Genomic DNA, 14,202 nt, shown 5'->3' with positions numbered 1-14,202 from the left:
TGGATAAAACACTAACTCAAGTCATGGGAGCTAATTAAAGAATAAATAACAGAAACTACTGGATAAAACACTAACTCAAGTCATGGGAGCTAATTAAAGAATAAATAACAGAAACTACTAGATAAAACACTAACTCAAGTCATGGGAGCTAATTAAAAAATAAAGAACAGAAACTACTGGATAAAACACAAACTCAAGTCATGGGAGCTAATTAAAGAATAAATAACAGAAACTACTAGATAAAACACGAACTCAAGTCATGGGAGCTAATTAAAGAATAAATAACAGAAACTACTGGATAGAACACTAACTCAAGTCATGGGAGCTAATTAAAGAATTTTAATTGATTTTGAAAAAAAGCAAACTAACCTGAAATCAGATAAACATTTGTTCAATTGAAAGGTTCTCAGCAATAGAAAGAAAGAGAAAGTGCTAGGTCATTATCCCTTATTAATTTAACAACCTTGGCATTATATACATTCTTTTTCTTGCTTCAAGTTAAAAATCAAGTTCTTCATAATCATTTGTTTTGCCTAATTTAGTCTCACTTACCCTCATATGAAAGAAGATAAAACTGATGATGTTTACCACCAGATGAAAGTCTATGTTAGTGAAGTCAAAACTTCTTAAAACTTCAATAGTCCTTAGACTGTACCTGCGGAGTCAGCAAAAATATCAAGCAATTGTTCTCTACACACTCATATGTCTATGACATTTTTTCTTTTTCCCCCCCCCCCATATTGCAGCCAGAAAGTTAAGAGAATGGTAATAGAACAGTTCATATATTATGGTAAAATACTAAGCGTTGTAAATCATTATGACTATTATTGATTTCAATGCTGTTTACTGTAATTGCATATTTATAATAATTATAATAATTCTAGCTTTTATATAGCACTACTTTCATGCTTATACCATGCTCAGAGCGCTATGGTCCTATCTCATTTGTGGACCAGTGGGGGGGGGGGGGGGGTATCTGGGAGAAGGTTTTTCTGTGCTGCCTTTAGGCGCTCAGTAAACACAACTCTGCTCAAGTCGGGTGTCGAACCTAAATCCCCTTCATTGGTAGCCAAGACAAGCCAAAATCAAGAGTACTTAGCCTCTCGACCACGCTTACCACCATATTAACGAGCAATCATATAAATCCTTCCTATATTTTGAACTCATGATGACTAATGATGTATTTTCATGTGTACAGTAGTCCTACCTAATGGAGCGAGGTATTGCGTTATGTAATTTTTCTCTTTTTTTCTTCTTGGTTCTCATTGTTATGTTGGAGCATTCAGATGACAAGACCAATATATTAGATGAACTGCGCAGTGGTTTCCAAATCAGGGAGCTCTCCATGTAGTTTTCTTTCTATTGGCGGTTTTGGGGCCAGCGTCTTGTATGGGCCTCTTGGTTAAGAGAGCAGTTTTGGAGGACATTTTTTTTCTTTTAAAATTAAGATTAATGCTCGGTAGCGTCAAAGAGGATTAAAGAGAAAAATAGATTCTCCTTTGACTCAGAGCCATTGTCCCCAAAAAATATTATGAAGAATAGGTTGGCAGATTTTTTTATCTTTTCCAGCTTATGAGTTACATATACATTTCATCATTTTAATTGTAAGTCTAGTGTTTAAAGTTTTCTTAATCTTGGTTTTCGTTTGTCATCCTTTGAGCACGCAGGTGTCTGGTAACCCTAACAGGATGGCTGCCTGGTCGGGATGGCTGCCTGGTCGGGATGGCTGCCTGGTCATGCGGTTTGCGCGCTGGACTGTCGTTCGGATTTATCGACGGTCGAGGGTTCAAACCCTGCCCGCTCCCAACCCCCTCATCCTGCGGGAGGTTTGGACTAGGAAGTAAACTATCTTCAACTCTGAAGGAACATCCAAAACATGTGAAACATTTTACAAACAATGGCATGAGATTGATGATTCATTTTCTTTTATATTTCATAACTTTTTTCAGCGTCCCATGGAAAGGGAAAAGCAGATGTAAAGTTTGTGCAAAATGTCCGTCTGTCCACCTGTCACACTCAGATCTCAAAAACTAGAAGAGATTTCACCACGCATTGTGGCTTGCAAAGTTAGGTGCGACAGATTACTTTTTGGGTATTATACCACTTTTTGTTTTTCGAAAAGCAAGCTGTTTAGTTTAAAAAATTAATTCTAAAACTATACATAAATGTAAGGGAGACTATGTTTACAATATGCAAACACAGAAAGATAATTTTTGCGTATTTTCAGTATCATTTGGGCTTGAGTATGAATCCAGACATTGGTAAATGCAGACATTGCTAAGTGCCTAAAGGCAGCATGGAAACCCTTCCCCCAACTAAAGAAAGATTGGACAACAGTACACTGGGCATGCTATTAACAGGAAAGATAATCTATACAAAAAAATCTTTTTAAAAAAAGTTCTTAAAATTTGTTTAAACGTGAATCTAAACAAAAATAAAACCACTAAAGAATTCTTTACAAAAACTCCAAACAGAACAAGAACATACCTTGGAAACAGGCTTCTACACCAAGTCTGATAACTGGCCAGCTCCTGTAATTCATTCAAGGGCAGTCTGTGGTTGTTTGAAAAATTTCTCCTCAGCTCTGGTGTGTAGCTGGAAAGACAAAATGTTTGATCAATTTATTATCAGGGGAGGCAAGTAATGAATGCAAAGCTATTGCAAAATTTCACTTAAAGTTGGCCAACAGTTAATTAAGTTATTAGGTGGTTAACATAGTGACCATTAGCCTTTATTCCCCAACCCTCCTACCCCCCCCCCCAAAAAAATGCTAAAAACTCATAAAGGGTAAGCTAACAACAAAAAAAAAACACTCAGCTTCAACAATATGAACATAAGTTTGGCCCATTTTTAAAAGTTATGTCTATTATATGCAAAATATCTTGTAATTTATAAGCCTGGGAATACTGTTTCTTTTATGTTCATTTGCTTAATCAAGCCAAGATAGCAGAGCAAACAAACTAAAACAAGCAAACTTTTAAAAATTAACTTTTAACTCTTATCCATAGAAATAATTGTATGTCCTTCGGATACATTTCAATATTTAACTATCGCCTTCTTTCAATCTAACAGATTTTTTTTTAATGATTAGCATCTAAGTGCTCCTTTTTCACTGGTGTCAATGCAGCGTGCAACTGGTGGCTTCAATCAGCAAGAAAAACCAATGACTTAGCAGAGGTTAACTTTCATTAACATGCATAACTAGGTCAACCCTAGGGCACAATTTTCTTCTCTTTTGAAAGAACGTCTGTAATTAATAAGATAAAATAATTTATAAGATAAAATTAAACAGAGTAACTAAATTTAAAATGAATTTTTTCAATATCTACTCTACACAAATTTAAATTGTACTAAAAGTATCTGTATATATAATTCTCTATGTCACACAACCATGCGGGACACCGCGCACAAGCGCCAACTATCTGACCCTCCTCCTGCCCTGTGTCTTCTTCCCACACACAGTTGTTTGCCCAAACCCACACCCATTTGGAGACTAAATAGCGGCGTATGCTATGAAGCCGGTCGGCTTGTTTATAATAACCTGTTGTATTTTTAAATGTTAAATTTTAAGATTAGACCAGCATTTTAAGGGGTAAATGGTAAATAGCTTAGTTTAACAGGCACATCATGGCCTGAGTACTGCCTGCCAACTTGCCAAAAAACTCTAGTACAAAAACAAACATTCAAAGCACTTACTTTGTCAACTGAATGATATCTTCCAGAAGATATTGCTGTACAGGAAATGTGAAGCCAGGTATGTGTAGATTGGGGCAGTTATCTGAGGAATAGTTAGTAAATATAGTCCTTATAGGATTTCAAATATATATATATATATATATATATATATATATATATATATATATATATATATATATATATAAACATAAATCAATCAATATTTAAATGTAATTAAGTATAATTTTTTAAGGATTTTAGAAAAATTTAGAAAACAAAATTGACATTGATGTCTGAGATTCCTAAGAAGCATTCAAGCCAATTGCAATTTAAGCTCCACCAAAAATAAATCAATTTCTTTAGGCACATAGTAAGAATGGAATTGACTTCAAAATCCAGGAAACGAAAAGACAGTAGCTCAAGACCTCACACCTAGCAAAAGTGCAAATATTAAATCCATACACGTAGCAAAAGTCTGCAAATATTAAAATCACACACCTAGCAAAAGTCTGCAAATATTAAAACCACACACCTAGCAAAAGCCTGCAATATCAATAACTTCACACCTAGTAAAAGTCTTGGTCCTATTTGAGCAAAATGACACCAAAAAATTGAAATATTTCACTTTTTGAAAAAAAAAGCTAAGTTAATGTTTACTCTTTACCACAAATGTGTCAACTGGGCAAAGTGCTATAAACCAGACACCTAGCAAAAGTCTGCAATACCAAAAACTTCACACCTAGTAAAAGCTCCTATTCAAACAAAAAGACAAAAAAAAAAATAAATAAATTCCCCATAAAAAAAAAAAAGCTAATTTCATGGTTAATCCTTGCCAATAATGTGTCAACAGTACAAAGTGCTATGAAATTCTTGTTAGTCTATGAAATTCTTGTTAGTCGAACCCAACAATCTATGTTTTAAAAAATGAATGATCTCTTGAGTTGATAGCCAAGTTTCAAACCATGTGGCGCTTTAAGATGAATTATTTTAATTATCTTTCACAACTTAAAAAAACATGTCTTTCTTTTTATACAGTCAAGTTCTCTTTCTTCAGTCTTTCCTAAATGTGCATATTACAAAGTGCCTTAAGCAAAACAATTGAGCATATATATACAATGTTTGGACCATTTTACATCTTGCAATTGAATTAAGTGAACAGAATGTCATCATCTTTAGTGTGAGAGCTTACTAATTTTAAGGCGCTGTAAGTAAAAGTTCATTTTCCTTAGAGATATGAAGTAATGGCTAATGAAAAAGAAAAGACCTATAGAAAAATAAAATGCATATAGTGTATGTTCTCTATCTTCGATTCCATACTGAAATAGGCAGAGAACAACTCTGCATTGAGAGTGGCACTCATCAGGATAATCCTAAGGTCCTTCCGGCGAGGTAGCAGATCTTTCAGGATGATCATCAAGAAGTCAGACTGAAGATCACGCTCGTGAATCTCATCAATGATTATATGCGTGGCCCTCGTAAGGCATCTGTTGATTAATTCACATGCAATAAATTCAGATGCATTTACATGAGATGTTGTCAACACAGAAAAAGTATGACTTTTGCTATAAACATAAATCTGTAAGATCACTAATTAAATGCTTTAATTGATTAACATTTGAGGGTTAGGGTCATAGATTTGCTTCATGTAAATATATTTAGAAAGAAAACAATATTTCTTTGTTTCATCTTTCATTTATATTGAATAATCATTTATATTGAATAATCATTCATATTGAATAATCATTTATATTGAATAATCATTTGTATTGAATAATCATTTATATTGAATAATCATTTATATTGAATAATCATTGATATTGAATAATCATTTATATTGAATAATCATTTACATTGAATAATCATTTATTGTCACATTTGCTCACATTAAGTTGAGAGAATATTCTGATTTTTATTATCGCTATTATTGCTTTCGCATTTCGCATCTTGCATGCTCCGTGGGCTCTGGTCAAAAATATTCTGTGGACAAGCGGTGGTGAGGGGAGGAATGTGAAAGTTTCCACAAGTGCCTATGGAAGCTCAGCAACACAAGTTAGCTTCAATCAAATCTCAATTCTGGATTCGTGGTGGCTGAATGGTAAAGCGCCTTAGACCAGGGGGGGCTCCCAGGTTTGATTCCAGACTGGAATTTCTTATTCTTTTTCTATATAAGTTGGGAAAAAGTAAAGGTGGTTGGTTATTGTGCTGGCCACACGACACCCTAATTAACTATGGGCCACAGAAACAGATGACCTTTAAATCACAAGGTCTGAAAGGAAAACTTTAACTTTACTTTAAATCTCAACTCTGGGTCTAGTTTAGGATTTGAACACAAGCCTTCTAGCTAGATGGCCAAGTGGTTTAAAGCTACTCAGCCACCATCCCCTAGTTATTTGCACATAACAAACATAACAAAATGATAGTGTAGAAAATCTAACGTTGAAAATTAGTAGTTGCAATGACTTACTTCGAAAAATGAATAAATACAGGGTTAGGGTTAGCTATACCATTTATTTTGATTTGTTTAATTCAAAAATTCACAAAATGTATGCAATGTTTGACTCGATTCCCTAAAAAAAAAATATGCAGTCTTAATAATACAAATTTACATTCTTAAAGACTTCATTTCATGAATTGGATCATTCCTTGATTAGCTAAAATATACTGACTTGTAATGAATGAGTTATAGTTACAGCATATGATTTAGAGCAAAATATGTAATTCACAGTTGGGGTTGTATAGCCACAGGAAATACTGCATTCCTGATTAATCTTCGGACTCGAATTCAAACCTTACTAGTATTATTATTATAGATTTTATATAGTGCCACTTTCATGCTTATAGCATGCTCAGAGCGCTTTGGTCCAATCTCATTTGTGGACCAGTGGGGGTGGGGGGGGGGGGGAGGGGGTATCTAGTAGTTGGTTTTCCGTGCTGCCTTTAGGCGCTCAGTAAACACAACTCTGCCTGAGTCGGGTGTCGAACCTCGAGCCCCCTTCTAGATAGCCAAGCCAAGCCAAGTTCAAGCGCACTTGGCCTCTCAACCACGACTTAGGGTATTTAACAGTGAAACAGAAATGTGTACTGGTCTAAAGTTTGGCAGTTGTAAAGTACGAGATATTCTGTGTGATTGTAAAAGAGCTTACAGCTCAGCAAACAAAAAGCTGGCAAGATGAAAGTTGTGCGATCACTGAATCTAGTTAGCCAACATGACTGAACCAATACCTCATTGAAGAGTGAATGAAATAAAACTTACGGATCATGTTCCAGTATTTTCAAAACAACTCCTGTAGTACAAAATAAAATTGACCCCTGACGTCTTGGTGGCTTCCTGGGATAAGAAGAAACATATTTCATCATCCAAAACTATATTGAAACATAGAAAGTTTTTAACATAGGAAAGGTTATTGCAGCAACATTGATTTCATTGACATCTAGACATCAGCAAGTATGTTTTCATAATTGCTGTTGTCCTAGACCAAATCATTTTGAAAGGGGAAAAAAGGAAGTTTGTGTGAATCACTCAGGAATGAATTTGTGCAGGTGAAACTTAATGATTTGGTAGTTAGGGAAATCAGAATTTGACTACTTGTATAATTTGAAACATTCCTATTAAAAAGTAGAAGAAAGCTTTGAGCCAAAAATCTGTTTTGCAGATTTATGTACGATTACATGGCATGGCCTATTATCACTATTTATGTCCTTAATAAAGAAATTGAATCCAATCTAGTTTCTCAGAATGGAAAAATGGAGAAAAAAAATCTTACTTTTCTAGTCTAATCTGGTATCCCACACTAGAAATAACTAAACCAAAATAAAATCTTACTTTTCAAGTCTAATCTGGTATCCAATACTGGAAATAACTAAACCAAAATAAAATCTTACTTTTCAAGTCTAATCTGGTATCCAATACTGGAAATAACTAAACCAAAATAAAATCTTACTTTTCAAGCCTAATCTGGTATCCCACGCTGGCAATACAGGGCACATCTATGTACTCACATCTTTCAGCTGCCACACGCTCTGCAACCTAGTAAGACACAAAGATATGTGGAAGTCAAACTTTGCTTGGCACTAGACCCACTCTTACAAACTGGTTTTTAAAAACAAATCTGGTGAAAGCAGGATCATAGGAATGAAATGTTATTAAAAAAAACAATTTATGAAGCAGCTTTCTTTAATTTCTTCTACTGCCTAGTTTTCCACAAATCCTTTTACAATAAGCATTAATCAATAATAAGCAAGTGGGAAGCGTGGTCGAGAGGCCAAGTGCGCTTGAACTTGGCTTGGCTTGGCTACCTAGAAGGGGGCTCGAGGTTCGACACCCGACTCGGGCAGAGTTGTGTGTTTACTGAGCGCCTAAAGGCAGAATGGAAAACCAACTCCCCCCCCCCCACACTGGTCCACAAATGAGATTGAACCAAAAGCGCTCTGAGCATGCTATAAGCATGAAAGTAGCACTTTATAAAAGCTATAATAATAATAATCGTTCTTGATCTTCTTCAACTACAAGCTTTGACAAAACAATTTTATACAGTTTGAAAAATGATGCTATTCTGTCCCAAACTATGTATTTTTTGCTTCTAAATAATCTTAAACATGGGGGCATGGTGTCTGCGTGGTAAAGCACTTGGCTTCCGAACCGAGGTGTCCTGCATAAGAATTTCAGTGAAGACTGGGATTTGTAATTTCAGGATTTAACTCTTTCTCTCCTAACTGACGATACCAGCGTTGATTCCACTAGAATGTGGTAAATAATTATGGAGAGAAAGAGTTAAGGGTATTCATGAGTTCATTCAACTCTAATGGGCACATGACATTCGTAAAGCAATTGGACATTAACCAATGGCCATAGAAACAGATCTGCGCTATAGATCCCAGGTATGAAAGAATAATTTTTAACATAACAAGTCGTGGTATGCACTCTGGATTGTTGTCTCAATAACCTCAGGGATCAAACCCTGCCAACCACCATCCTCTAGCCTTGCTGCAAGATGTTTGGACCAGAATTTAATAATCTTCATTCTGAAGGAACATCAAAACATGTAAAACAAATATCTAATAACGATTAATTTTTTCTGACATTTCAACCTAATGAGTAGTGATCAGGGAACATGAAAAGCACTAAGATACCTGTGTGGAGTCGCTGAATGAACTCTTTATGTTGTGTCTGTTGTATTTATGTGTATTTTTCTGTTGTGTTGTCTTTATATGAGAAAAGAGTCCTTGTAATCACAACAAATTTCCGTAAGGATCAATAAAGCAGTCTTAGTCTTAGATGTAACAAAAAAAATAAAAATAAGAGACTTACTGCAATGGCACTAATCCTCCGCGGCTGTGTACAGATAATGCGGCACATACTTCCTTTCTCTCTAGTGATGTAGTCGTCCAGGATAAACTGAGGGACCTGAGCCAACAAACAAACAGCTATACCATTACCAAAGATGATCAAACATATATGTGTTTATTTTTGTATAAACGAATGATCACCCAAATCAGTGAGCACTTGACAGAAATTGGATGAGCAGAATATCCAACAAGAATGGAAAAACCTTTGCGGAAGATGGTTTTCAGATTATTAGTAGCACTCCAGTTGTCTAACATTCAGATAAGGCAAAGGTTGATTAAAAAGCAAAGACGAGCATATCTTTACATTTGTCGTATTTATGCAATTAATGGCTATGTATATAGATTAGCCTGTTGTCAAATTTTGTTTACAAAAAAATATAAAGACTGAGATATTTTAGATGGAAATTAGTCTCTTAGTTGCGCTTTGCCTGCTTAGGGACAAAACTCCACAAGGACAACAAAACAAGGGGCACAGCAGCAAGACTAGGAAAAACTGCTGATTACAGAGTAAAATATATCCTAACACTCCCCTCCCCCCTCCACAACTTGATAGTTTGACCACAGCTGGTCTGGCTACTTATAACATAAACTTTATTGTCTTTTTAAGACTTTGTAAATGCTACAGAAAACTGCTGGGTATCAGATACCAGGAAAAGAAAACAAATGAGTTTGTACTTTTAAAAGTCAACACTTTGACTGGAAAAAAAAAGCAGGAACTTCTAATACTGTGAAGAGATGAAAGCTGAGCTGGTTCGGTCATGACTCACTGTCTAAAGTCATTCTTCAAGGTACAGTGGAGGGAACACAAGGAAAGGGTCGTCCTAAGAAAAGCTGGCTGGACAATGTAAAGGTATAATAAGGCCTCTCCCTTGAGATTCTACTAAGAACAGCTGCTGACTGAAAGAAAATGGCGGGATTGTGTTAGGGTGAACTGTCACAGTACCCCTACGACGAAAGTCAAGGGACAGATGAGGATGATGAATACTATTAACCTTTACCTACCTGAGTACTTTTTCCACAGCCAGTTTCCCCACTAATCACCACAACTTGATTGTCTTGAATACTCTTTACAATTTCCTTTTAAAGATAACAAAACCATGTTTTAATAAACAAAGCGAAGTTACAATAACTTGTATATGAAGTGATAGACTAGGGAGAAAATATTTTGTAAAAATATACAAGATTTCTGTGACAGAGTTTATACAAATTTTAAAGTATGAGAGAAAAATCCAAAATCAGAAAATTAAGAAATTATGCAAGCTGACATGAGGTCAGTTCTTCGTAATAATTTCTGAAATAAAATTTTTAAAAAATAATTACTTAACTCTTAAAGTTGATTTGATTCCCATTAAACTAAATTGGTTTTTGGGTTTATAAACTTTAATTTGTGTTGAGTAATAAGAGCATGTATTCTCCAATAATTCAATACCAAATATAACATTTTCTGATAACAAATGAAAAAGTTCATTGAAGTTAAATCATAACAGGGGAGTGAAATACAAATGAGCAACACGAATAATACTAGGAGAAAAATAATTACAGAGAGAAAGAGTTAATAATCAGCATAAAAAAAAAATGTGTCCGAGTAAATGTTTATCTAACATTTAACATTCAATATCATAACAGCCAAATCCAGCCGCTACTTACTTGTCACAAGCAGAGCAAAAGACCAAAAGGGATTAATCTACTTTATCTTGTGACATTATACATGTAGTTTAAAATAAAACCTTGTGATGGAAATAATCCAGAATTTTTTATTAATTTTCTCTAATAGATACTGAAGGACACAGCCCAGTAACTGTTGGAGTCGAGACTGTTGGTTTGTTTAATTAGTATTATAAGTGTGGCTTCACCATTTTAACTATATGAGTCTACATTGTTATATATTTAATGGGTGAAGATATTACATTTAACTGTTCTGAATTTTTAGCAGCCCCCTGAAGGGTAATAGCTGCTTTTAGTTTTGTGTGGTCTGTCTGTTCACTCATCAGTCCTGTATAAATGGCAAAAACTGGACAAGATACCAGAATTGAAAATCTGACATGATATTTTAGATCTTGTAATATTCTGATGCATTGGCTACTTTTTGGTTTTATGGAAGATTATCATTCAATCTTAAAAATTATATACTCAATCAGTTTTTAATACACCTTTTATTCCCTGTTAATAGTAAAAATCTACTGAGAATATACCTATTCTATGTACACAGGATTTTATTCTATGTACATTTGATTGTATTATATGTACACATGATTCTATCATTCATCTGATTTTGAAAATTGTTGGTAGAGCATATCGAAGACTCACGAGGTGACCATGGCAACGATATATACCAACAAGTTGAGACTATAATATAAAGCAACCTTTTCATTGCAATTCAATTCATTTTATCACTTTTACCAATATATTTCTAATTCTAAGATGAAGCCAGCTTTTTTTCTTGCATACTTCCCTTCCTTTGGGTTGGATTTGAAAGGGTTAATATTTTTAATTGGCTAGGTTTGAATGGGTTTATGAAATCTAATAGATGTATGAAATAAAAAAAAAAAATACATATCAAATTACATCTTTCATTTTATAACTGGGTAGTGTTTTTCTGAAGTTTAGCATCGACTGGTATTCCCTTGTCTCCATCAGTTGTTCCAAGGAGAACTTCAAATACTTGTCTAGATCTGAGTCTTGTTGCAGCCTGGCTGTTTTCTCCACAAAGTCTAAACAGAAGCATAGAAAGATTATAAACTTTAATGTAATGAAAACTACTACATAAAATATAACAAATATGAGAATGAATAAGCTCAATATTAAAAACATGCTGAAGTATACAAGATATAAGCTTTATAAATAATCGTAAGTGCAGTTGCTGAGTGGTAAGTACTTGGCTTCTGAACTGAAGGTCTTGGGTTTGAATCCCGGTGAAGTCTGGGGTTTTTAAATCCACGATCTTTAGGGTGCCTCCAAGTCCACTCAGCTCAAATGGATACTTGACATTAGTTGGGGAAAAGTAAAGGTGGTTGGTCATTGTACCGTACGGGCCACATACACCCTTGTTAACCATGGGCCACAGACCAGAAACAGATGATCTTTCCATCATCTGCCCTATAGATCGCAAGGACTTTATAAACAATAATAAAGAGTGAAAATATCAACTTTCTAAACTATAAAGCATGAAATAGTAGAGCATTTAACTCTTTCTTTCTGTAATAATTTTTCCACATTGTGACAGAAGTGTTCATTTTTCACATTTGTACATTCTATCGAATTATGATTAAACTCCAATAACTTTTTTGTTTGTAATCAGAAAACGTTTCTGTTGGTAGAGAATTATAGGAGAACGCACATTCTTTTTATGTAACAGAGAACGCATATTCTTTTTATATAACACAATTTAAGTTTATAAACCAAAAATTAATTGAATTAAATCGGATGGTATCATTTATTAGGAGAGAAAAAGTAAAGTGGGTAAATACAATGGAAAGCAGAAATTTCTCAGTTTAAAAAGCAACCAGAAAATACGAAAACATATAAAAGTTAGTTTTTATAGTTGTTCTATTGATTCATTAAATCTAGTGGTTCCATTTCTTACAATAAATACTTTTATAATATTGAATCATTGCCAATTCAAGCTATTGTGTTGTTTATGTATATTACATACCGGTATATAGTGGTATAGATATACATGTTCAAATTACCATTTCTGACTGCCTATTTTTCAATCTATTCTTTTCTAACAAGCAACAAATAAGTGGCTAATTGTAAAATCCTAATTCATGTGAAGCTTTGATTTCCTTAGAACTTTTAAGAAACATAACGGTACCAAGACACAAAAAGTAAAGAGTAAAACATTCACTCACCAGATCTAGGCTCCTGGTCATTTAAAGGGATGTTAAACTGAGTCTTCATAGACTCAAACATAGAAACTACACTGGGTATCATGTCCGGCACATCATCAGAATCTTTCTCCTCAGCAAAAACAGCACAGACTTCTGTAGGTTTTTCTGGAGTTACCCAGACAGGTGCCGTACCTGAAATATGGGACAGGTCAGACATGTTGTGATAAATACAGTAGATATACATACTAAAACATGTATACACATACATGCACACACACAAATGGGACATTTAGCTAGATACACAGACACACAGTGACCATGCGTCTTGACACAAATTGAAAATATGTTGAGACAAAGACAGAAGGATAGTGTAGTTTATTGAATAGTGATAATGGAATTGTATAGTGTTTCTAGACCTTAAGGTGTCAGATGCATAAAACACTTTTTTTTTTTTTTTTTTTTAAATGGGGTTTAGAGAAGTCATACCTTTCTCATTGTGCTCTAAACTTTTCTTCCAGTGCTTTGCATCTTCTTCATTGTCATCATCCTCTTTGTACAAAATGTGTGCCACTTTTCTTTCCTTTTTCTTTTCTTCAACTTCTTCCTCTTCCTTTTCTGTAACAACTTTCTCTTTAGCCTCTTCCTCTTCTTTATCTTCTTCCTCTTTCCTTTCTTCAGCTACTCCCTCTTCCTTTTCTTTAACTTTTTCTTCCTTTTCTTTAACTTCTATTTTTTCAATTTCATTCTCTTCCTTTTCTTTAACTTCTATTTCTTCAATTTCATTCTCTTCCTTTTCTTTAACTTCTATTTCTTCAATTTCATTCTCTTTCTTTTCTTTAACTTCTATTTCTTCAATTTCATTCTCTTCCTTTTCTTTAACTTCTATTTCTTCAATTTCATTCTCTTCCTTTTCTTTAAATTCTATTTCTTCAATTTCATTCTCTTTCTTTTCTTTAACTTCTATTTCTTCAATTTCATTCTCTTCCTTTTCTTTAACTTCTATTTCTTCAATTTCATTCTCTTTCTTTTCTTTAACTTCTATTTCTTCAATTTCATTATCTTCCTTTTCTTTAACTTCTATTTCTTCAATTTCATTCTCTTCCTTTTCTTTAACTTCTATTTCTTCAATTTCATTCTCTTTCTTTTCTTTAACTTCTATTTCTTCAATTTCATTCTCTTTCTTTTCATTAACTTCTATTTCTTCAATTTCATTCTCTTCCTTTTCTTTAACTTCTATTTCTTCAATTTCATTCTCTTCCTTTTCTTTAACTTCTATTTCTTCAATTTCATTCTCTTCCTTTTCTTTAACTTCTATTTCTTCAATTTCATTCTCTTCCTTTTCTTTAACTTC

At 34.0% G+C, this 14,202-nt stretch overlaps 1 protein-coding gene across 1 annotated transcript in view; it reads right to left on the bottom strand.

Moving 5' to 3' along the window:
- The window catches only part of LOC106071809 (ATP-dependent DNA/RNA helicase DHX36-like), a 40,692-nt gene extending 27,048 nt beyond the window's left edge, over positions 1-13,644 (bottom strand). Inside the window, exons 1-11 of the mRNA XM_056009136.1 lie at positions 13,338-13,644; positions 12,873-13,043; positions 11,587-11,732; positions 10,024-10,098; positions 8,984-9,079; positions 7,617-7,702; positions 6,929-7,003; positions 4,993-5,159; positions 3,697-3,778; positions 2,488-2,595; positions 553-655 (exon numbers count right to left, since the gene is read on the bottom strand). Of these exons, the coding sequence (XP_055865111.1) occupies positions 553-655; positions 2,488-2,595; positions 3,697-3,778; positions 4,993-5,159; positions 6,929-7,003; positions 7,617-7,702; positions 8,984-9,079; positions 10,024-10,098; positions 11,587-11,732; positions 12,873-12,954 (1,020 nt within the window). The 5' untranslated portion in view covers positions 12,955-13,043; positions 13,338-13,644. The remainder of the gene's footprint in view (positions 1-552; positions 656-2,487; positions 2,596-3,696; positions 3,779-4,992; positions 5,160-6,928; positions 7,004-7,616; positions 7,703-8,983; positions 9,080-10,023; positions 10,099-11,586; positions 11,733-12,872; positions 13,044-13,337) is intronic.
- Positions 13,645-14,202: the final 558 nt, after the last annotated feature.

The sequence above is a fragment of the Biomphalaria glabrata genome, chromosome 13, assembly GCF_947242115.1.
Source record: "Biomphalaria glabrata chromosome 13, xgBioGlab47.1, whole genome shotgun sequence".
NCBI lineage: Eukaryota > Metazoa > Mollusca > Gastropoda > Planorbidae > Biomphalaria > Biomphalaria glabrata.
The sequence above is the reverse complement of the archived record's forward strand: the minus strand, read 5'-3'. Positions and strand labels throughout refer to the sequence as shown.